Here is a 25,585-nt window from a genome sequence, read left to right as displayed (position 1 = left end):
GCCAGGATCCTGGAGAATCCTTCTGCTGGCGTCTTTATCTACGACTGCCACTTTATGAGAGTGTGTGTGTGAATTTTTGTGTTGTATTCCCTCATCATTTTCTTTCACTCCATTTTGTTGTTGGCTCTCTACTATGTTGCCTGTAAGAGTGTGTGTATGTGTGTGTTTGTGTGTAGGAAGGACTACCGTTTTTATAAGTCTGTGAAAATGTAGTTCATATATTTTGGCGAAAATTCATTTTGCAGTTGACATAACTTTGTCAGCCCCAATTTATCAACAACAATTAGAAGAGCGAAGCGGACAGACCCCACTGACTCTTTACCAACTTGACTGACAAGTGAATATATATATATGCTATACTATACTATATATGGTTTATATATATATATATATATGTATATGAAGTAAGTATGTGACAAGTATTTTGAACAAAAACTTTGTCTGGCAAACAGACTACGTACGCTTGACTTTCTGGCCTGAGAACTTTTGGAAATTGCTCGAGAAGAGAGGAGACTACGCTTTGTCGTACCAACTTGCATCGCTCCTGCCGGGCGTATGCTTAATATTATAATGCCAAAATAATGTGCATTTGGAAAATTGCTGTCATGCACCCCACTCACCTTCTCTCTAAGAAGGAAACAGAAATAGAACAGAAACCGGAGCCGGAGCAGGAGAAGCAACATAAGGCTACGAATTAGCTGGAGAAACACATCAATTGTCAAGTGTCAGCTTGTACAGTCATCCAACTGGCTTATTAAACTTCAATTTGCGACTAGAACTGCCAACTTGGCTGTCTACAATTTTTCTTATGCCATTTTATATATATTTTTTTTTCAATAAGAACTCACCTATATTCATGGGAGAGGAAAAAAGTTCCTCGAATCAGACATCCATTGGGATTCTTGCGTTTTCCATTGAAGATCTTTTGGTAATGATCGTAATTATTCAAATTGACAGCTCCATCAAAGGTTAGCATAATGATTTGTGGGATCTGTAATTAAGATATATAATTTTAAATAATTTATCTTAATTAAATGATTTGAAAAAACAAAAAAAGTGTCTTTTTTGTCGCTACGTGACTTAGTGGATTAAGTATGTGTGTTAGTGAGTGGGTCGGTGGGTTTTTGGATTTTGAGTGGGTGTTTGTACCCAATTAGAGGATTGCCGACCTCAAAATCAGCCGGGCATACGATGGCATTGGAAGCCGCAGCAGCAAAAGCAGCAAAGCAGCAGCTCTAATTGAAGGTTTTGCATTTTGCGTTTGTTTTTCCTGTCTGCGTTGCGCCTGGTTGCGCATTTCCACACACAACCACCCAAGCCACCCAAGCCACCCATGCCACCCAAGCCACCCCCTCTCTTTAGCCCACCATGCAATTGCAACACCACCACTCTGTACAACCACTGTGGCATCCACTATGGATGGGAATCACCTTTCGGCTTTTTTGGTAAAACTAGCAACTTTAGCATTAAACATAATTAGTGGGCATGTGGGTTGGTTGCAAGTTGCAAGTACCGCCAACTACCGCCCGAAACGAAACCAAATTAATTCCAAAAATATGTCCAACCATCAATAAGCAGTCGTAAAGCAAAAACCAAAATACAACAAGTGCCACACCGATTCCATTACAAAATTGCAAAAAAAAAGTATGAGTGGGCGAGCTGCAACATTTTCGGGGGCAAGAATTAAGGTTTATTCTCTGCCACAAAAGGTGAAGAAACTTGAGGACCAGAAAGTGTGAAAATAAAAAGAAAATCTGCAAACTGCATTTCGGTTTGGCTGCTCGAGAGCCGGCCATAAAGGCGTGTGGCACGAAGACGCTGCAAGCAAGGTGGCAAGCTGGCACTTAACGCTCATTGTTGGATGCATAAAAAAGGATTATTATACAAATTCAATATTAATGTGGTCGAATGGCAGAACCGAATAGAGCTGGCGAATTTATGCAGAGGCGTGAAACACTCGAGAGTTCTGCGGGCTTAGATGCCCCAAGCTCTTTCAATTCCAATTGAAATTTGCACTTCGATTTGACAGCCCATCCTTGCCCCATTCTCGCTTATTCCTTATTCCTTTTCATCCATTTCTTTTTTTATTCTCTATATATTTTATATAATTTTTTCAAAGATGCATTTTCTTGGAGAAACCCAAACCGATTGCATATCAACTGAAAAAAGTTTCTTTCTTTCGTAAAAATATTATTGCAAAAATAATGAATTTGGTTTTTTTGAGGGGGGAATGGACTTGAAAAGAACGTGAAACGTGATGAGAAGTTGCAAGAAAAAAATCATAAAATATTAACCAAGTTTGGAGAAAGTTTCAGGTTATGGTACCTTTTGTTTGAAACCTAATTAGAGTTTTTAGTCCTAAACTAGTCCTATTGTTTCTTGAATCTATTTATTTAAATATTATATATATATGTGTGTGTTATTTCCTTTTTTTTTTGTCTTCATCGTCCCGCACTTTTCCGCGAGCGTTGATAATTTTCCCCTAATGCGACTCAAGTTTGCACTTTAGTCTTTTGGCAAATATGGCAGCCGAGAGTTGCGAATTGATAAGCACCTACCCGGAGAGTGACGAAGCTATGGGGTTGGGGGTGTGGGCTATGGCCTGAATAATATACAGACAGACATACAGACAGGCAGGGAGCTGGAGAAGTTTTCCTTCGTCGTTTGGTAAGGCTTCTGGTAAATTTGCATAGCTCAGTTGCTCAATCGCAGCGACAATTGAGCGGCTCATTGATTGCACCACCCCCACCACCCACTCTTCCACAAACTTTTTGTTGACACTGTGCCATCTTTTCGTTTCATTTTCTTCAAATCGAATTCGATTCGTATTGAAATTGAGCAAAAGCATATAGTTTATTTTAAAATTTAAATTCAATTCTTTAATCTTAAAATAAAATATTAAAACCAACCTCTAGAGATCGAACTGTAGCCTCAAGATTCCAATGGAACACCGGAAATTAGCCGCACATTGTGAAATGAAGCGATGCGATAATGGAAATACCAAATCAAACAATAACCCCGTGGTATATAATGGTGTGAGCTATGAGGAAGCACACACTTGCCATAGACACAGGGCGTATGCGTGATATGCGATGTGCGATCCCAAATCAAAGGAACTTTTTGGCATGCACAAATTAACCGCTTGTTAGCGGTTAATTGAGATGATATTAATTATAATTATGCCAGCGCGCGCACAAACAATCAAATCATACAAATATATGTGTATGTGTGGCAACAACAAAGGATATTTTTGGGATAAGGGACAAGTCGCAAAGGAGATACTCTAGAAAAGAGTACAAAAATTATCAAAATCTTAAGAATAATAATAAAAAAAATAGGTGACAAGGATAAACTTTCAAAAGTAGGCAATCATTTTTTTTTCTGGCAGCTCAACCCTTTCTCTGAGAGCTCTAACCTTTAGTAGAGTATTAAAATTCAGTTAGCAAATGCAATTATTTTTGGGCCGCGCTGCTGCAAACACATGTAAGCGCTAATAATACTTAAATAAGCACTAATACACTCTCGCACACCCACTCACACAGACACAGACACACACTGACAGGCAGACACAAACAGGACAAAGCGGATGGCAAGGACAAACGTACATTTCAATTTCGAAATTAAGTGGCTCACTTGCCTTGTTTGTATTTGAATGTCTATGTGTGTGTGTGTGTGTGGGTGTGTGTGTGGTTGATGCATTCCCCTATACATATATGATTTTGATTGTGAGTGTGGGTGTGGCTTTATTTGTTTGTCTGTATGTATGCTCTTGCCATATAAACATCCGTTTTGCTCGTAACTTATGCGGTTTATGTTTTGTTTTTTTTTTTTTCTCACTGATTTATGTTCTGGGCATATTTTTGAAAACTGCAGGCATGATTTTTACGATAAGGGTTCTAAAAAATTATACATACATATATGAGTTTTCATAATGAAAATTCTTAAATCCTTAAAGAAAAAAAAGGACACACTGAAAAGTCACTTTGTTACTGTATTTATTTATTTTTTTTTTATTGATACTATTTATTCCACAAGAACATAACTCTTGGCCAAATAAACAAAGCCAAGTTATTAAACAGGATATTCGAATCAACAGGAACAACAATAAAGAAAATACAACAACAACAACAGATGGAAGGATACGACAGACAAAAATAAAAAACAAAAACAATAATAAATAAATACAGGAGAACAATTTCCTTATGCAAGGCGACGATAAGAGCAAAACCGAATGCAAATACATAGATTTATAGCCAGGACGAAATCGGACAATCCAGGAGGAGCTGAATGCTGAATGGTGAATGGAGAATGGCAAGCTGGGTTGCCTGTTAAGAACTGTTCTCTTCCTGAAAATTGTATAGTATTCCCATTGCCCATTGCCACCATCCTAAAGCCTCTACTACAACTACACTCCTCCGATCCACAGAATCCACAGCTGGCGTAGCCCCAGTTCCGTGTCGTAAAAATAAAAGCTGTCAATGCACTTGAAATTTATCGCCCTGCAAATTAACACTTAAATGCAAATGGAAAGAGGCGGGGCTGGGGTGGCCAGGGAAGCAAACAAGTGGCAGGATATTTTATAGATTTTAATTAAGACTAAAGGATGCCCTGGAAAAGGTTTTGAAGTGCTTTTGGGGAAATATTTCTAAGGCTTGGTTAAGGACTTGAAGATCAGGTCTGGTTGTAATAATAGCTTGGGTTTTTTTTGTAAATAATTAAGAGAGTATCTAACTTATAAAATATAAGTTTTTAAATTTTTTTCAAAGCTTAAAAGTGCTAATAAATGTTTTGTTAATGAAATACCTAATATAGTTTCTAAAACCGATAAGCTTTTGTTTCTTTCTAAAGTATAGGGTATTTAGAAATCTCTATAATTTATTTTCTAATAATTTTCTCGATTTACTTAAGCTCTTGGTTTAATTTTCTTACAAAGTTTAATTAAATATATTAAAATTTCTACAATATCTTTATTTTTTCTCACTTTTCCGAGAACTTATCACATTTTTGTAATAACATATGTAAGTGTTTCTACCTCCCCAAACGTTCCCCAAAAACTCACCTTCTCCGGTTCCAGGTCTCCGGGCACCTGAGTACCATCCTTGGAACAGAAACAGTAGGGCAGAGCACAGTCTTCCGTGTTGCATCTTTGCGCCGTATCAGCAGGTGCATCCGTGGCAGGGGCAGGTGCTACAACAAAAGAAACAAAAAAAGAAATGTGAAGAAAACATGATTTTGGGTTTTATTTAACATCTATTTCGTTATGCGAGATCCAATCCGGAATTCTTGGCCAAACTTGAAAGTCAACAAGTATCAGAAGTAGCACAATGCCCGCCCGGCCAAAAATAAATAAGGTGGATGGAGAGAGAGAGTGCCAAGAAAGAAGTTAAAAGAAAGTTAACAATGCTGGGTGGGTAGGTGGTAAGTCAAATAGCTTAAAGCCAAATCCTGAGCCCCATTTCGTTGCCTTTCTTTGGGTCAAAAGCTATTTGCATATGTGGCAGAGATGAAGAGTGAGAAAAATTAAAAAAAAAAAATATTTTTCATTAGAAAAATCATTAGAGAATTTTCCTATGTTTTTCGCTATCAATTTTTAAAAATTATCCTTTAAAATTATGTATAGATAACCTTTCTCTCTGTGTAAATGTGATTGCCATTCGAATCGAAACAAAACGAAACTCAAACGAATTCAATTGCTTTTTTCTTTACTGCCTCTCTGGCTCTGCAGGCTTTCCTCGTCTCGATTTCTTCGTCATTGCCAATCAGTTGTTGTTTTGGCTTTTTTGGCGAGTAAACAAATTCGCTTAAAGTTGTGAAAACAAAAAGGTGAAGCAAGCCATATTTCCAACTAAATTAACAAGAAAGGATAGCCAAAAACACATACATATATGTGTACATATCCTTAAACACTTTTTGGCCAAAAGGCTACAAATGAATGCGAGTTGTTGAAAGAACTTTAATTAATAAAACATAAAATACCCCAAGGGCCACATCATCAATCAATTCAATGTCATTTTCATTTCAATTTTGCATTTTCCATTTTCTATTTTCTAAGATTCTTAGTTTTTTTTGTGTTTTTCTGGCAGATTATTTGGTTCATAGCCTTTAAGCCAGTTTGAAAAGATGTTGGAGTTCTCATTTCGATTAAGCCCTTCGACAATGCTTAACTGGGATTTAATTACACAGCCTTCAATGTTATGCAAATTTTCATTTTCCAGGCAGGACAATTGGGGCCATAGAAAAGGGCAAAACAAGGCTGCCCTGTGTTCTATCTAATAGTAGTGACATAACAGCAAACAAATATAAATGAAGAGGCTTTTTTTTTTGTTTTGTTTTTACTTCAATACTCCAATATTAACATAACATTTCCAATCGGATTGGGGGAGTGGGGTTCAACTGGGATTGGAAAATAGAAAAGCATTATTTTATTTGTGCTGCAGAAATTGCAGAAATATAAATATAAAAAGTAAAACCGGAAAGGACAAAAAGGAAAATAAATGCTTGTGGCATATCAATGCCTTTTGAAATATATATTTGTGGTCACATCATAAATAACGGCAATGAAAATGAAATGCTTGGCAATTAATTGGCCAGGATACAAAAATATATACAAATATACATATATGAGAGAGTATATATGTACATATAGGGCAGGAATTGCAATCAACATAAATTCTCTTGGGCAGTTCCATTCCCTTCTTTTTTTTTTTCTTAAAACAAGAAAACTTTAAGAAACTCTATCTCTCTCTCTTTCTATTTGTGTGCTTGCTGTCTCTGTCCAACTGTTTGGCAACAACTTGTGCCGGAGTTATTGAATAAAATGTAATAAACACTTTTAGTAACTTTGTCTTGTGCCTGGGAAGCGGACATCGATTCACATTTTTGCACTCGGTGCGTATACGTAATATTTGGTTACTGTCTTTGGGGATTTTTTTTATAAAACACTTGAAAAAAAATATTTTTATAAATATTTATTAGTATTCTAAGGTTTATAAAAGTAATATTTGTCGTTGAAGAGTATTTAATATTCAGTTTTTTTCTTTTAAACTTAAAATATCCTTTATATAGATATCCTTTTCTGTTACAATTTTTTTTGTACTATTTTGTTGGTGTTGTGTAAGCAATATTGAAATTCTGTCATTGAGCGTGCTCACTGAATTATGAAATTGAAAACTATTCAGTGCAAAAAAGAAACATTTTTCTTTGAATTTTATCAGCTCAGCGTAACGCGTATGTGGTCCTGGACTATGGACTCTCAAGTAGAAAATCAGCTTGTCAATTCTGTGGGGCTTTCTGCATGAAACTGTCAACTCGAAAGAGAAGAGATCCATCTACTTTGTATATGTTACCTTAAGCCTTAAATAAATGGCTTAAATATTTTAATTTGACCGAATCGAAATTGTAATGGAAATATATATACATGTATATATATATATTTTGGGAATTCACACCCTCAATCCACACACACAAACATTTTTTTTTTTGGTTATTTATTTTGGGGACAAGCTGCTGTCACAATTTGAAATTCAGTTGAGACTCGTGTTGCGTTGCGTTTACGCAATTCGTCAGTCGTCAGTCGAGATTTGAGGCAAAAGTCTGGACAGATTTTAGACGAATGTCGGAGTGTAGGTCTTTCGGCTTCGGCTGGCAAGCCTTTTAATCCCTCGACTGGCTTAGTTGGCAGATGGCAACGAAATTAAAGTGCCAGGACGTTTATAGGCAATCAGTTAGTTTGCTTCACTCATTTTGATGAAATTGCCTTAAATTATATAATGGAATACAAGTGGTAGGATCCCAGGCAGGATGAGGCTGATGATTTCTAGGTAGGGATTTTCTAATGGATGTGATATACTTGGCTTGGACCAATTGGCAAAATGAAGATAGATGGCTGGCTGAATGCATCTTGTAAATTATAGAAACTTTTCAAAGTGTGTGTGTTTATTGAATGCATAAAATATACAACTATTTTTTTTTTTGACTAAACCTGAAAATGGCCAAGGAACAAATTGCCACAAAAAAAGACAACATACTATCAGAAAACTATATACTTTTTTTTGATATAAAAATATATCCAGAGTCAGCGAAAAAAAAGAAACCGAAAAAATTGTATGCACAGAGCTTTGACCTAATCTCTGCTGCAATATTTCTCTTCGTCCTGCGAACTTTTGGGTGTGCCTGTGTGTGTGTGTGTGTCCCGCTGAAGAAAAGTAATAACATAAATGACGCACACATCCCGACACACACCATTGCAAACTCACGCATACAGATGGGGTCATATAAATAGGTTTTAGGAAGTACGGGATTATTAATCAAAACTATTTCTCAAAAATAGAGAGAAAATATATTCTTATCCTTAAAAAAATTTAAAAATAAATATTTTTTTTACCCTCACTGTATGAAAAAAATAAAAACTATGGGGGAGTGTGAGTCCTAGCTATTTATATGAGACAACATTCCAGTCGGTATTACGCAAATCCCCAAACGCTTTAGCTGTCGCAGCTTTCTTCCAAGCGGTTGCCTTCCGACCAACGACCAGGAACTAGGATCCTGTGTCCTTATCCCTCACTCCACCCTACCCCCTATCCATATCCATATACCCGTAGTAACTCCCAAAAATCCGTTACCTCTTCCCCCTTCCCAAAACCCTTTTATTTTTCGCATCCAAAAACTAGAAATGGAATGGAAACTACTGCAAAAGTGCGTGTTTGCATGTGTGCCATATGTCACTCTGTGTGTGTGTGGGAGTCTGGGTGTGTTTTCCCGCCCCGCCCCCTTGTCTACCTCCACGCTTAGCCCCCTTGCCACCGAAAACCTATTCCCCCCTTTTTAATAGTATTTGTGCATTTAATTCTATGCTCGTTCCTGTTGAATTTTGGCCTTTTCGTTGCCTACACTGCAAATTTTTAGCTGTATGGGGCTTAACAGGAAATATTTGAAAAAATATTTTAAAATTATTATCGTATAATATTTTAATGCAAAGTTTTAAAAACCGACCACAAATCGTTTAAGGTATTCCTCGCAAGGATCGGATGAGAATTGGCCAAGATATGGTCTTCCCAGGGGGCCATATGCCAAAAACCCACTTTTTGAAGGGGTCTCCCCAGGAAAAATATGAAAAAAATCGAAAAAATATTTTGTGTCCAGATTTTGATGCAGAATGATGGAAAATCGGTCCACAAATCGTTTAAGGTATTCCTCGCAAGAATCGGATGAGAATTGGCCAAGATATGGCCTTCCAAGGGCGCTATAAGCCGAAAACCCACTTTTTAAAGGGGTCTCCCCAGGAAAAATATGAAAAAAATCGAAAAAATATTTTGTGTCCAGATTTTGATGCAGAATGATGGCAAATCGGTCCACAAATCGTTTAAGGTATTCCTCGCAAGAATCGGATGAGAATTGGCCAAGATATGGCCTTCCAAGGGCGCTATAAGCCGAAAACCCACTTTTTAAAGGGGTCTCCCCAGGAAAAATATGAAAAAAATCGAAAAAATATTTTGTGTCCAGATTTTGATGCAGAATGATGGCAAATCGGTCCACAAATCGTTTAAGGTATTCCTCGCAAGAATCGGATGAGAATTGGCCAAGATATGGCCTTCCAAGGGCGCTATAAGCCGAAAACCCACTTTTTAAAGGGGTCTCCCCAGGAAAAATATGAAAAAAATCGAAAAAATATTTTGTGTCCAGATTTTGATGCAGAATGATGGCAAATCGGTCCACAAATCGTTTAAGGTATTCCTCGCAAGAATCGGATGAGAATTGGCCAAGATATGGCCTTCCCAGGGCGCTATAAGCCAAACACCCACTTTTTGCAGGGGTCTCCCCAGGAAAAATATGAAAAAAATCGATAAAATATTTTTTGTCCAGATTTTGATGCAGAATGATGGAGAATCGGTCCACAAATCGTTTAAGGTATTCCTCGCAAGGATCGGATGAGAATTGGCCAAGATATGGTCTTCCCAGGGGGCCATATGCCAAAAACCCACTTTTTGAAGGGGTCTCCCCAGGAAAAATATGAAAAAAATCGAAAAAATATTTTGTGTCCAGATTTTGATGCAGAATGATGGAAAATCGGTCCACAAATCGTTTAAGGTATTCCTCGCAAGAATCGGATGAGAATTGGCCAAGATATGGCCTTCCCAGGGCGCTATAAGCCAAACACCCACTTTTTGCAGGGGTCTCCCCAGGAAAAATATGAAAAAAATCGATAAAATATTTTTTGTCCAGATTTTGATGCAGAATGATGGAAAATCGGTCCACAAATCGTTTAAGGTATTCCTCGCAAGAATCGGATGAGAATTGGCCAAGATATGGCCTTTCCAGGGGGCCATATGCCAAAAACCCACTTTTTGAAAGGGTCTCCCCAGGAAAAATATGAAAAAAATCGAAAAAATATTTTGTGTCCAGATTTTGATGCAGAATGATGGAAAATCGGTCCACAAATCGTTTAAGGTATTCCTTGCAAGAATCGGATGAGAATTGGCCAAGATATGGCCTTTCCAGGGGGCCATATGCCAAAAACCCACTTTTTGAAGGGGTCTCCCCAGGAAAAATATGAAAAAAATCGATAAAATATTTTTTGTCCAGATTTTGATGCAGAATGATGGAAAATCGGTCCACAAATCGTTTAAGGTATTCCTCGCAAGAATCGGATGAGAATTGGCCAAGATATGGCCTTTCCAGGGGGCCATATGCCAAAAACCCACTTTTTGAAGGGGTCTCCCCAGGAAAAATATGAAAAAAATCGAAAAAATATTTTGTGTCCAGATTTTGATGCAGAATGATGGAAAATCGGTCCACAAATCGTTTAAGGTATTCCTTGCAAGAATCGGATGAGAATTTCCTATTCCTTCTTTTTTCTAACATCTCTTTGGAAGCTTTTTTCTATATTCTGATTAAACTGCAATATATAATATATGAACATTTCTCTCTGTGTAGAATAACTGAAAGAAAAGCGCCAGTAAAATGTTGTGCAACTCTGTAGGTGCGCCCCGGCAATGCAAAAGTCCGAGTCTGAAACTGAAATCTAAATCGTAAATGTAAGCTTTAATGGTTCGCACACACACACATGGGGGGCTGAGAGATGGGAGATCTAGCAGGGGGCATACAAAAGGGGGCTTACAATGGGGGGTTTACAAGCCAGCTAGAAGACGAGACGAAAGATAGACTTGGTTATTCTTAAGCGGTCGCGTTTGTGCCCCATTTGAAGTGCACTCAATGTCGTGGCATGAAGTGTAGGATGGGATGCGGTGTGTGTGCACAGTCTGTGTGTAAAGTTGGGTGGCTCCTAAGCACTTGGCATTCATCTTGGCAATGGCACAGCCCTCTGGGCCACGCCCCTTTCTAACCAAAGGCAACCAGCAAGGTGGCCCTTTTCTGGAAAGTCAATAGAGCGGACAATGTTGGAGCAATGGAATTTCGATTTTTGTTAGATTTTTAGTTTGATTTCGATTTGGATTTAAGGGTTTCTCTGTGGGCTTGGGGGCTTGTGGGCTTGTGTGGACTTGGGCCTGGGGTTTTTGCTTTTGGCACAAAAGCATCGAATTGTGTGGCCATAAATGAATTATGAGACATTTACTTCAAATTGCTTTCTAATGCAAAACATCCATAGAGTTTCCTTAAATTGTTTGGCCTTTCTAACCCTCTTCCAAGTGTGTATTTCCAACCAAAAGACACAAATATAAAAACAAAATCCAGACATTTGGAAAAAGCAAGGAATAAAACTAAAAAAAAGAAAGAAAGGGGAAGGACCTTTCCCAAAAAAGAAATGTTGGCCACACTTAGAGAGCACTTAAAGTTTTTACTTCATTTCTTTGGTGCTGAGGTCCTGGGGTCTTGGGTCTTTTGTGTTTCCTCTGATTTATGTTGCACTTGCAATTGCAAGAGAGACAGATAGTGACTGGAATTTTAGGGACTTGCACTAATCACTTACTTGTTGCTAACGGACCGCACTTGGCCTCGTCCTTAAATGTGCAGAACTTTTGGACATCGTCGAAGTAGAGTCCAGACGGGCAGCGGTTCAAATACGGATATCCGTCGACGCACTGCCATTTTTTTTTTGGAAGAGAGAAAGGAATATACATTGTAGAGTGTCATAAATTGAAAGTAAGCCTTTAAAATTGGTATAATAATTTACCTGGTAGAAGCGACGGCAGGTTGCTGGATCGGCATAGTTGCCATTGGCGATATGTGAGGGGCATTGGAACTCCTCCTTTTCTTTGCCTTGGCCTGTGAAGAAAAGTTTTTAAAATTTTTACAATAATAGTAGGTAGTTTTTATGAGCTTACAATATTGTAATTACTTTCCCACTTTTAAGCCTTTAACTTCTCAATCAAATATTTCGAATTCCTCATTGAAAATTATTATTTATAAATCACAATTCACCATAACGAACTCATGCAAATTTGCTGCGGTAATCCATCCAATTCATAAACCACTAGTATTAACTTCTTTATAGAGTTAAGTTGTGCATGGAATTTAAATATCCGGCAATTAATTGCATAATAGACACAATACTTTATGTACGCGCATATACACATGTAACCCAACAGATTTATATTTTAAAACATATATGTATACACTTGACTACCGACCTGGAGGATAAATATATAAATTATAATCGCTTAATGTATATTTATGATGGTTACGTTCGTTGGGGTATTTTGTGTGTTTTTTTATTTTATATTTTTAAGCCAAATCGAAGCTTAAAGGGCTTGGCGGCTTGACATTTAAACAAAAAGCAAAAAAACATAATACAGCCACAAGAGAAACGGTGGCCCGATAAGCGAATGAAACAAATAAATAAATAAATAGTAGATAAGTTATAATTAAATGTCGATTTACGTTTGATCAACTAACAAAACAAAAAAAAAAGCCATAAATAAATAAATAAAGTATGGCTGCGAAAAAAAAATGGAATTTGTATTTATTGTGAAGCCTAATTAATGAAAATATTTCAAAGTTGTGACTTGAAACTAAACAGATAAGGTACAGGAGGAAGGGTTTGCTGGCTGGCTGGCTGGTGGCTTAGAACTCTAATGAATATAAATTGACTAACAGCATTAGATTAACTCTCAAAAATCCCCGCTAATACCACACCGTACACCGTGTTCCCATTTCTGAAATCAATTCAAAGCGAAATTATAATGATTATTTTCGGGGGAAAAACTGATGAGATATCGGGGAGTTTTTAATTATGCGAACGGCGTTATTAGCCGGGGCGGGTTGACGTTTAAAATTATTCATAAAGCCGATGCATTTTGGTCTAAATGTTAATTAAATGAAAACTATTATTGAACACAATTGCATTACGTATTACGGCTGGTGGATGGTGGCTGGCGGCTCGCGGCGTGTGCGGCCTATCATGATAATTATAATAATTATAATTTTATTTGTCAGTTTTATGATTTTTCATTGTTGCCATGGCACGAAAACGGCAATTAAGCGATAGCTTAGTCGCAAAAATCGAAATAGAAAACAAAGCATTATGTATACGCAGTGTTGTCACTTGTTTAGGAATTAAATAAATACAATTCTGTGGTCTAGCCTCACTACCGAATATCATAAACACTGACACCGAAAGGTTACAAAAAAAGACCTCTGCAAACATTTTCTCATTTTTATTTGACATTCAATTTAGGAGTCGTGTCATTTAATAACATTTTTTTTTCTCCTCCTCCCATATTGAACTTAACATTAAGTGGGCAACTTGAAAATTTTGAACAAACAAATGGCAAATATTTGAAGTCGAGCCTTTGTTGTGTGTTTGCACAATATTTTTGTTAAAATATTTAAATGTTATTGTTTGGTTTGGTATTTATAAAGGTTTTTAACGATTTCTCAAATACCCAGTACTACTTTAGTTTATTTCAATCTCTTCTAATTCCAATATACCCTTTGACTTCCACAAGTACCGGGTATAAATATCAGTTAATTTAAATGGAATGTGTAAAATAAACAATAACAAAGCAAAACAACTGACCAACACAACAAAAAAAATAATAATAATAACAGGATAAATAACAAAAATTCTTTATGTGAGTAAGTATACATACTCACATAAAAAATGGCAACATTTTCATTTAATTATTATGGCTAATTAATATTTATTAACCAGTTTCCGCCCCCACACACACACACACACTAACAGAGAGAGAAGAATTTCACGGCTAATGAGGCAATGTCCTCTAAGCGGCTTATGACCCCCTTCTTACTATTCCCAGCCATCGCCCCCCTGATAGCGCAAGGAATTCAATTCAAGCCAATATTCTTCCTTGTCTTTAAGGTCCTGTTCACATCATCAGGATAAAAAACGATGAAAAATAATAATACAATTATTGCACATTTATTTAAAAGTCATAAGGCCAATTAAATGGAACAAGTTTTCATCGTTTTCTGTACGTTTTTTTATTTATTTCTGTTGCTGTTGCTCTCTTGCCCTTAATTAAGAAATTGGCAATGCGGAAAATAATAATTAAAAATAAGCCGGCAACCGTAACGTTCAAAAAAGGATTTATTTTTCGTCCTTTCACTCGTCGGGGCGCGAAACGCAGTTGCAAAGAAATTAAATGTGCTCGAGAAAATAAATAAATACAAAAATTGAATTGAACCGAAAATGGCAGCAAAAAAATATGCCATTTCCTTGCTAGACCATCAATTATTAAAGATTTTTAAAGAGTTTCACTACAAATTATCTGAAATGTAAGCCTGAAAAAAGAACAAATCACTTAACTAAATGACTAAAGGCTTTATTTAAGCTTAAGATTTTCTTTATTCACATTGGCCTAGTTTAAATAGAGTTTTTTATTTGCTGACACACTTTCATTTAATTTCATTTGCAGATATACGACTATGTACGGATATTCACTTAACACATTACGCATTACCCCCCTTTATATATGTATTTTTTTGTAAAAGGGGGGGTAGCGACCCCCATGTCTTTGTCTCGTTCCTTTGCAACTGTTATTGCTCTTGTTTATCCGTTGGCATTTTCAAGTAATTTTTCACGCATTTCTGTGGCTGCTTTGCGCCTCATTTTTCACATCTGCCCACGTATATATGTGCATATGTATGTGTTAAGCTGCTTAAATGTTTTTTTTATTTTTGTTTTTTGTATTTTGTCGCCATTTTTTTTTTCGCTCTCTGTAGTCGCTGCTTTTCTGCATTTACAACACTTAAATTGTAAATAATGCCGATTTGGTTAGCCCCAGAGAACGAGACACCCAGCAAGTGGGCAACCAAAAAAAAAAGAAAAGCATAAAAAAATAAAGCTCAGTGTTCACTTTTCGAGTTTGTAATGGCCAAAGCCACTTGCTTTTAACAACAAATTTGCGTTTAAAAGGCTCATGTGCCTTCTGCTCTTATCCTTTTGCTTTTAATGTATTTTTAAATGAAGTTTATTTCGGTTTCTCGAAGACAGTGGCAGTTTGAAAGTTTAAGGGCTGATTGTGGTAGCTTTAAACATTATTATACTCATATTTCAAGTCATTTGGCTTTAAAACCAGCGAGTAATAGCCAACCAAAGTATTTGGCGGACAAACGGACACATGGACCAGGTCATAAACATAGCATAAGGGTTAACATATTTCAAAAGAGTGGGAGTGAAAAAATAAATTGAAATAATAATTCTATACAACAAAGTGTTACATTTTTGTGGCATTACATTAGTGTTTTTCTTTTCAAAGGGCTATACTTTTTAGTAAATATTTTATAAAAAATACATAGTGAAAGCAATTATGCAATACTTGTATGAAAGATATGCTATATAATACAAGAGTGAGGAAAAGTTGAACAAAAAGTCAAATCACAGGCACAATCATTTTGGATAAATGAAGCTCTGCAGCTCTCAGCATCCAATTTCCCTTTCCATGGATTGCTTTTTTATTTAATATGTTTTTTATTTCGTTTTTTTGGGGTTATCGGTGTATTGGTGTATTATCGATTGGCATTCGAAATTCCCGTTATTGTTGTTACGGTGTCAGTGGCAATTTACAATTTACATTTAAGTTTTTACGTTGTCCGTTTACATAATTCATGCAATATGCACCGTTTTTTTTTTTTTGTTTTCAGTTTTGTTTTCTGTATTTTTTTTTGTTTATTGGAAACAAGTTTTTCAAGCAGAGGCTGCCCTCCTCCCCCCACCCACCGCTCATCGAGCACAAAAGAAAGTGAAATCGAAAAGAAGAAATTTTTACAAATGATCATGATGCTGCGATAATGACACATAAAGTTCAGAAAAAAAAAAACAAAAACCGTTTTAATGATCGACAAAAATGAGTCTAGCTGGAAAATTAATTAAATCGAAATGTTGAAGAAGCCGCTTTGAAAAAAAAAAAACACAAAAAAGTAACAAAAATCTTCTTGCAATTTGCATATTCATGAATATTCAGTCATGACAGATATTTCCGATATGAATTTCGATTAGAAAAGACACTGAGGGAAATGAGTTTGAAAAAAAAGAGTTTTTCAAAAAATGTTGAAAGCGAATGGAAGATGCTATTAGTTACTCGCTACTAGTTACTAGTTACAGGCTACTCTTTACTAGTAATTAGTTACTAGTTAAATTTTCAAAAAATATAAGAATTTTAAAGAAAGAAACTATTTCTAAACCTTAAAATATATTATATTTTCAATTAATCTTCTTTATGACTTTGGCCTTTTAATTAATTTATTTATTTGCAATCTAACCCCTTAATTCTCTCAGTGTATGTAAATGTATGCTGCTTGTTGGCCGTCTTTCTGTCTGAATTGTTAATTAGCATCAGCGACTAAGCCAAGTGAGAGCTGCAAAAACTGCCGCTAATCAAGTTGGAGGTCAGTTCGGCAGTTGGCAAATGACAGACACAGAGACTTTTATTACGTAACGGGGAAGAGTGGCCAGAAAACTGGAACTGGATGTTAACCAGTTTATTTTTTTTTCTTTTTATACTATTTTCCTTTTTTTTGTGTTACCAACCAAGCCAGGATGGAGGCTGACCTTGCAGTCAAGGGAAAACCAGTTGGAAAAACCGCTGTTACCAATGTTACCTAATTCGTACAGGAAGTTTTGTTTTTTCAGTTCCCAGTTTTCAGTTTTCATTTTTTTTCACAAGCAAACACTCAGGAAGAGACTCTAACTATATAGACAAAGAAATATATATATATTTCTTGTATATATATTCAATTGACAACGTCAACACATTTCTTAAGGCCTTTTATTTCCTTTTTCCACTTACACTCGCAGCACAATAACAAAAAATTTAAAAAAAAAATACCTAAATCATAAAATAAAGGTGGGTCTATCGTTTTATATTAATATATACTATATGGTTATATTTAGTATATATATTAAAATATATAACGAATGCGGAAACGTTTTGTTTTGTTGGCCAGGAACTTACCATTTACACCAGCCACTATTAGCAGCACTGCTACGAGGCACTGTTGCAACATCTTGAAGCTTCCACACCGATTCTAGATGAATACGATATTACAATTGTTTCTATATATATAAAAATAATTATATATATAAAGCCCGATTCCGGAACGAGAGAGCGAGAATGAGCTGCGAGATCGGGGACCGGCGTGAGTGATAGAGAGAGAATGAGAGTTAGCGAGACGTCCGCAGCGCCCAAATGCAAAACGCCAACTGATCAAAAGCCTGGCCAAGAAATTGCAAGAAGCCAACTCTCGACTCGGCCACTTAGCCAATGAGCCACTTAGCCAACGTCACAGCTCAGAGCCGGCTCAAAGGCCGAGTGGCTGGCTCAAAGGTGCCCGAAGACAGGGCCTAGAGTTGCAAGAAAATTATAGCCAAGTGAAGGTAAAAGAAGTTTAAAAGGGTCTACCAAAAATAAATAAATTGGTAGTTATATACCAAAGACTTAAGGGTCTAAAAAGTACAATTTAAGCTTAAGTACAAATATAGAAAACTTTATTTTAATTTTATAATTTTAAGAAATATTAATCTTATCCCCTTAAGTAGTTTTTTTTTTAGCCATTTTTCAACTATTATTACAACACTGATCTTAGCGGCAAAGAGAGCTTTCTGGGTGCGGGCCCCTTCGGCAAACAAACTCAAAATTCACTTTCATTTCAACCGGCTTTATTCAATACAATTCGTTTCGAGTCTTTGAAAAGTCGAGGTGGGAGTCGTCGTCGAGTCGAGTGGAATCGAGTGAGTTCGATATAAAGCCGGTTTTTTGTCTTTTATTATTTAAACAGTTTATTTCTTGTTGTTTTTGTTTTTTTTTTGTGGAAGACACCGACTGGGCATGCGTGCGCATTTCAATGAGCCCCCAGGCAATTCCGACTCTGAATTAAAATCCGACATGGAGGAATTGGAATTATGCATATTGATTGTCACATTATGCTGTCTGGTAGTGGTACTATTGTAGTAGTGGTATCGGCTACCTGGCCATCCACCATCCATATGCATAATGATTCAAACAAGGTCTTGTGTCTTGGCACTTTAACTGCTTGATCCATTCCGCATCTTAATTAAATTCTAATCACAGATTAACCGTTATCAGATGCACAAGAAGGTTAATCAAAAATTCTACAAAGATTTCGGAAATTAAATCCAACGTGACTTTTAAGAAATTAAGTAAAGGGTAATCACTATACTTCAAGATGTCACCTGGGACATTCTGGGAACAAAAAAAACCAGTTGTTTGAATTTTAATTAGTTCTTTATAACTTTAAGAGGGTTATTTTAAAAATGAAATTAAAGAAAATACTAAGAATTAAAAAAATGACTGATAGAAAAATCTGGAACAGATTGGAAACTGGTTTTAATTGTATTTTATAAAAAGACAACCTCTCTGGTTAAATGAACTTTTCCTTTCAATTGAAATGTCAACAAAACTTGTCTTAAAATGGGTTTCTGGCTTTGTTTGATTATATCCGATTTTTTTAAAACAAGTTTCATGAAAGAAACTATGAAACCTCCTTTAAAAGTATTTTTTATTTATTTAATTTATGAAAAGTAACTAAATATAGTTGTATAAAAATTTCCATTTTGTTTCCCAAGGAATTATGTGCATTTTTCGTTTGCTTTGAAAACTCCACAAAAATTTCCCTACGAATGTGAATGACTGGTGAGGGTTTTCTCTCCAAAAACTTTCACACACACCCACACTAGGATTTTGTTTATTTTTTTTTAGAATATTTTTTATTTAGATATTTTTTATGAATATTCATTCAACATACATTAGACTTGGTCTTCTAGACAGAACAAGTTGATAAATTTTAGTTTCTTAACTTTTTGAATTGCAATTACTTTTAGATTATTTATTTGTAAATTAAATACAAAAATTTGTATAGACTTGTGGTATGCTTAATTTCGTTCATCACTGTGCCTGATGAAAAGCCAGAAATTTGTTTGCCATTTAAGCCAATAAATATGTAAATTTTTCATAAATTTAATTAAATTCACTAACAAAAGAGAAGCGTCACAGCTAAACTGCACCGAAAGTTATAGCCAGGCCCCTGGTGCCCCCCCATGGATGGATGTTGGAGGACAATAGTCGTAGAACTACGAAGAAGAAGAAGAAATGGAAGAAAAAGTATTTTTTTTTAAATTTTTTGTGGAGATCCATGGCTGAGTTGTTTCGGTGAATGAATGAGAATAAAAGTTTTTTGGTAAATGTATGCAAATATCTATCGCAGGCGTTGAGTGTTGAGAACGTCGTTTTTTCGAGTCTGCAGGTGCCAGATGCTTGACGGACAGACGGACAGGCGGACAAGCGGACACGCGGACAGACTGAGTCCTGGGTGGGGTGTACTGGTGTGTTATGCATGTCTGGCCTGAGAGACTAAGGCAAAAGTTTTCCATTTTTTTTTTTTGTTAAAATTATTATTCCCTTTCAACGATGATAAATGAAAATTGCCAGGGAATTTAATGGTTTTCCTTTTTTTTTTAATATTTGACTGACAAAGAACTGGCATAGTTTTGTGGCAAATAAAAACAAAAAGAAAACAATGAAATCGCAAGTGAGCGGTTGTGGAAATTAAAACTGAAAAGACAATCGCTTGGCTGCTCAAGAATACAGTTCCTGAGAAAGTTTAGGGTCACCCCCCCCCCAAAAATAAAAACTACAAACAATTTTCCACAGATATTGGCCGAAATAAAAGGCTAGTATTTGAATATTATAACAAAGGAGCTTCTAAAAATATAGTTCATTACAAATTAGCCAAATCAACTCTCTCCCAGAAAAAAATAGATATCCAAATTAAAGGCCAAAAACAGGACGAAAAAAAAACTATTGTTGGTAATTGAAGTGCATTGTTATTAGCCATGGTGGGCCTTTGTATGATGGATGCTGGATGGCATTTTCCGACTTTGGGGAGTGAAAATTTGACAAGAGGGGGCGTGGGCGGTAGTGTGAAGCGAATTTATTGCGAATTAGAATAATGCCAGTGCTCTGTATAGCCGCCATACAAATCGAAATTAAATTGAAGCTCTATCTCTATCTCTATCTGACCTGCTGTCTCTCTATCTCTCTCTAATAGCAACAACAAAATTACGAATTGCAATGAAATGTTACTGGCTTCTGGCTAAATCCGAGGGCCCAGAATGCATCAGCAACAGCAGCAGCAACAGCAGCACCAGGAGCAGGTCAGCCTGCAAATCAGGCTCATTAATTATGATGAATTGGAGCAGCCGAGCAGCAGGACAGCAGGTCCTGCAGGCGATTCCCACTCCCGGAAAATTTTGGAATGACTGCAGGAGATTGAATATATCTACACTGAGAAAAATAAATATTAAAAGCCAAAAGATAGATGGAAGTCGAGAAGTAAGGTAAGTTATTGTTTGTTTTGGGTTTAAATTATAACCATTTTAAGGGGCTTATATATAATAAAATATATATTTTTTAAAGCTTAAAAAATTAAGTTATTGAAGATTTTTAAATCAGAATTTTTGCATATTTTATAACAATTCCCTAAACATTTTTTTTAAATATAACCAGGCTAAACAAAACCTTGATTATATCAAGAAAATAACTAAAATCTTAACTCTAACCATTTTTCATAAAAAAACCTCTTAATTTTACTTCCAAAAATATCATTTCTTTTTAACCTTAAGCCTTATATTTAAAAGGTCAGATTTTTTTTGCAACTGCAACAGCTAGAGGCACTAGGTGGCATCAGGGCGGAATCGCGTTGTTGGCGCGTCGGGAAAAATTGGGGGAAAGTGTTGTGTGATGTAAAATTGAAATTGGATTGGAAATATTTGCACGAAATTCCAATTTTCATTTTCAATTGACGCTTGTTTCGTCACGAATGAGCAGATATAGTACGTATTTGGCATTACCAGTTTGGAAAATTTGGGCTCAGTCGCTGTTTTCCCGCCGCTCTTCACTCAATTACAGGCCTTTTGTGTGTTCTCCTCCGGAGTCCATTCCCTCGTAGTTGGCCCCGGTGCCGGTAGCCGGGCACTCCTGGACTCACGGTACTCTAGCCGTAACCGTAACCAAAACCGTAACCGAATCATCCGTCAGGTGTGTGTGTTTTTGTGTTGTTGTGTGAGTTTTGCACGCACGTGTGTGTATCTGTTTGTTATTTGTTTGTTTGCTTCTGGTCAGTTGTGCATCTAACCAGTCGCGGTTGCTACACCTCCTTGCGAGTCCTTGCCACTTGCCACTAGCCACTGCCTTGGCTGGCCCTGTTCTTGCCACGCCCCAATTGCCAGCCGGGGGAAGTGGCAACAATAACATCCTTGGCCACAACGGAATCCTTGGGTCCTCGGCAATGTAGGGGCCACAAGACACCAGGGGGTCCGGGCAAAGCGAAGCGAGGCGGCAAAGGGAGCAGAATAGATTAAAGGTAAGCAAGGCAAAGGTAAGCAGATCGCTCGGCAAAGTAAAGTTTCATCAGAACGGGTCTCAAAGGCACTGAGAAAAATGTATTATTGTATTTTATAATCTATAATTATCCTTGAATCTTATAATTTTATAACCCAGCCAATGACAACAGTGCGTACGGTGATATGAACTCTTAAAAATAACTTCCTTTGAAAACAACACTTATTATCAGTAATATCCTCTTTCCAACACTATCTATAAGCAATAATCATTATCCAGCACTACTTATATCCTACAATTTTCTGCCAGTGTTGCAAAACGTCCACTGGTCAGGCTCGTAAGCGGGCCAAAAGGACAAAAATTGAGATTCAAAGAGAGTCTTGACAGATTTACGATTCAGAAGGTGCTCATTTAGCCGGGGAGTCATTACACGAAATTTGCATAATGCCACGTGAGGAGGGAAGACACCGGGGGAGGGGTGATTGGAGAGTGCAGTACCTGGGATTCATGAATACCTTTGAATATTGACTTTGACAGTTTTTGGGCCTCCAATGAGTCGAGTCCGAAAACGTTTTAGAATCGATGGCGTGTGAATGAATTATGTGTGAGTTGTTTTTTGATTGATAGCTACTCAGAATGATTTGAGTTTCATCTCGGAATCTGAATAAACTTTAAAAATTCTCCATTAATTCGCCAAAACATTTGCCAATGTCAATAAATCCTTGAGTATCTTTATTAATGGAGATTCGAATAACCATTCTGAGTCGTAAATTTAATTCAAATGAGCTTTGTAGCATTCGAGTTTGCCATAAAAATTAAATTGAATTCCAGAAAGGCAAAGAATGCGAAGAAATTGAAAATAAATTATTTAATAGAAATGAAAAGTTTTTCGATTTATGTTTTTTTTTTCGTTTTTATTTTTTTTGTATTTTGAGGACAGGGCCACATAATTCACTTTAACCGAGACATGGTAGGAGTTTTTCTTTTCGGGAGGAAAAAACGCTGTTGGGGCAGCAGGTGCAGTGGCATAAATTTATGCAGAGGCATTTAAAGTAAATAAAATACACTGAGACAAAATTCTACAAAGAAGTTTATTACTTTTCTTAAAGGTTAGAACAAATGTTTCAATTTAAATTACGGGAAGTGATATTTTTGGTAAATATTCAAACATATTTTGAAATTGCCTCAAAAATTTGATTTTAATTTGTTTAAAAATATTTTATCGTTAATTTAAATATTGATTTTTTATTCGTTTGTATTTATTTTATGAAAACAATATGGGTAGATATTTTGTATTTTATTTTTAAACTTCAAGCATGGGCTATTATGGATATGCCAAAGGTAAAGATAAATAAATATTCATAAAAGGCGAAAGCGATAATGGAAATACCCTGAAAAAACTCAGGTTTGAAAATTACAAAAGGAAATAAAAGTCTATTCATAAAATTACTAATATGAAGCCTTTAAAATAAAAAAAAATATTTAAAAACTCTATAATAGTGTGCTTAAATATTCTCTATATTCTCCACCAATTAAAGTTTATAAAACATTTATTTTTGTAAAAGTTTTTTTGCATTGATTTCCGAGGGATTCCAGTGACAATAATTGGCCTGTTGGCCCTCGACTATTTGTTAAGGACAAACAGGCTCGAATAAAATAAAAATTTGTCGCCTGCCAATTTTTGTATATATTTTTTTTTTTTTTGTATTTTGTTGTTGCTGGTTGTCATTGACCGAGGGTGCCGCAAAATGGCTTGAAGCGCCTTACACCTGAAAATGATTTCATTTCCCAGGCAAACCAGGAATGTCACCAGTGGCCCCCCCTCTCGGCACCAATTTCCACTTTCTTTTCGCCGCCCTTGTTTATTCGCTTGTTTGCTCACTTTCTGTGCGTCTCGTTTAAAAAAGTGTATTAAAAAAAAAGTGACAACAAATATTGTTACGTCTGTGGACGATGGCTTTTTTGTAAGGGAGTGTTGAGGGTGGTGGAAAAGTCAGGGAAAAGTAGGGAAAAACAGCTGGCAAATGCGCAGAAAATTGGCCGAAATTTCATTTTTTGCCTCCACTCCCCACCCTAAACCAGAGAGATACCGTGACCGAGCCCTTCATTTCGATTTTGCAGGTAACTAATGGAAGTGAAGCTTACTTTACTTGTAAGCAAATATTTGCAGGTGAAACAAAGTTACTCGGCCGTCTGCACTCCATCTACCTCCAGATCCTGCCTTTAAAAAAAAAAATTGCGCTACCAAAAGTCCTTGTGAAAAACACCAAACCCCGTTCGCCCCCAAAAAGTCCGTTTCCATGTCCACATCCGCGTCGCATCGCCGCGCGTCCTAAGCTGTGTGCGGATTATCAAAGCAAACAAGCATGCTTTGAGGGGGTTTTTCGGTGGGCAGAAGGGGGCTTTTTACCAGAAGAGACAGAACCGGCAGAGACAACGATAAAGGGGAAAAAGGATGTGAGAGAGAAAGAGGAGAAAGAACATTCCGCATCCTGACAGTTGACATTTCGTGATCGAAATTCGCGAAAAATCGCTGCTTAACTTCAATTATAAGGCTTCGTTTTAGTTGATTTTCCAACAAATGCCAGACAGGATGTGTTTTTCAAGAAATGGCAAACAATACCCGATACTTCTGATGAGATACAATAATCTTCAGTCAGGAAAAGTATCATATCCGGTACTTTAAGTAAATTATAATTATTTATGGCCTACTCTTTGGCTCCCAACCAGTTGCATATTTATCCTTTTTCCCAATCAATGGCGTCAATTTGGCCCAAAGAAACAAGGACACATTTCCTTAACCCCAAACCACACTTTGGGGCAACGATAAAGAAACAAAAGTTGATTATTTGTTGATGGTAAGTCATCAAAGGGCTGCCTAATGGCAATGGTCCAGACGATTTCCAATGTCACTAATGTGGGTGATAAATCAAAACGAATTATGGCGCGACCTTCATCAATCAGAGGAGCGGTTAACAGGGCTCATAACAAAACAGGTTCACGGAATTGAATCAAGCAATCGTGGCTAACACATAAGACTAAACGAGCATTTTTCCCAAGCTGACAAAGTAGGTGCACAGAAAAAAATATAAATAACTGAAATAATTTATTAAAAAATATATAAAAATTTTAAATAGAGATCGCAATTTTTAAAAATAATAGTTATAAGTTTGTTATCTATCGATTTAATGCTTTTTTTACAACATTGGTCACACTATTTTTGATTAAAGTGCACTTTTTGCGCACTAAAGTCTAATTAAGTCTTCGGAGCTGCTGCTCCTTGTGGCCTCGAATGAATGAATGGTAAACTTGATTAATTTGAGGCAGCTAGACAAGCATTAATAATCCGGTTAAAGTGTGGCCAACACATACAAACACCGGCACACACTGGCATACACACTAGCGCACACCCATACAACCGAATGTAAACACACTTAAGTACCGCTTGTGGCAACACCAGCAAATAAATATAACGAACACAGCAGTAAACACAAACTAAGTATAAAAGTCAAAACAAAGCCACAAACTGTTGGCACCACATGCAGACTTTGAAAAAGGCCATAAGAGGGGGGGCGGGAGTGGCAAAAGGAGCGAAAAAGTAGCAAGGACGCCAAACACATGGAGGGACGTTCACGACAGCCCTAAAAAGTAGGCTATGTTTTCTTGCAACTAACTAGAAAATTAATCGAAAAGGGTGGTATAACAAAGAAGGGGTAAAGTACTCTTAGAAACTTAATAAAATATATAAATATATATTAAGAATATGGTACATTTATGTCTTTATATAAAAAATTACAATCAAAGTCAAT

General features: G+C 36.5%; 2 protein-coding genes across 2 annotated transcripts in view; one reads left to right on the top strand and one right to left on the bottom strand.

Annotated features, from left to right (window-relative positions):
* Cda4 (chitin deacetylase Cda4) overlaps positions 1–17,630 on the bottom strand; it is a 31,951-nt gene extending 14,321 nt beyond the window's left edge. The window contains exons 1-5 of the mRNA XM_017235086.3: positions 17,373–17,630; positions 12,131–12,222; positions 11,927–12,038; positions 5,060–5,187; positions 849–991 (exon numbers count right to left, since the gene is read on the bottom strand). Coding sequence (XP_017090575.2) covers positions 849–991; positions 5,060–5,187; positions 11,927–12,038; positions 12,131–12,222; positions 17,373–17,424 — 527 coding nt within the window. The 5' untranslated portion in view covers positions 17,425–17,630. The remainder of the gene's footprint in view (positions 1–848; positions 992–5,059; positions 5,188–11,926; positions 12,039–12,130; positions 12,223–17,372) is intronic.
* LOC108121141 (chaoptin) overlaps positions 1–25,585 on the top strand; it is a 212,176-nt gene that overhangs the window by 16,366 nt on the left and 170,225 nt on the right. Inside the window, exon 2 of the mRNA XM_070280653.1 lies at positions 20,485–20,773. The gene's annotated coding sequence lies outside the window, so the exon portion shown is untranslated. The remainder of the gene's footprint in view (positions 1–20,484; positions 20,774–25,585) is intronic.

Source organism: Drosophila bipectinata, chromosome XL, assembly GCF_030179905.1.
Source record: "Drosophila bipectinata strain 14024-0381.07 chromosome XL, DbipHiC1v2, whole genome shotgun sequence".
NCBI lineage: Eukaryota > Metazoa > Arthropoda > Insecta > Diptera > Drosophilidae > Drosophila > Drosophila bipectinata.
The sequence above is the reverse complement of the archived record's forward strand: the minus strand, read 5'-3'. Positions and strand labels throughout refer to the sequence as shown.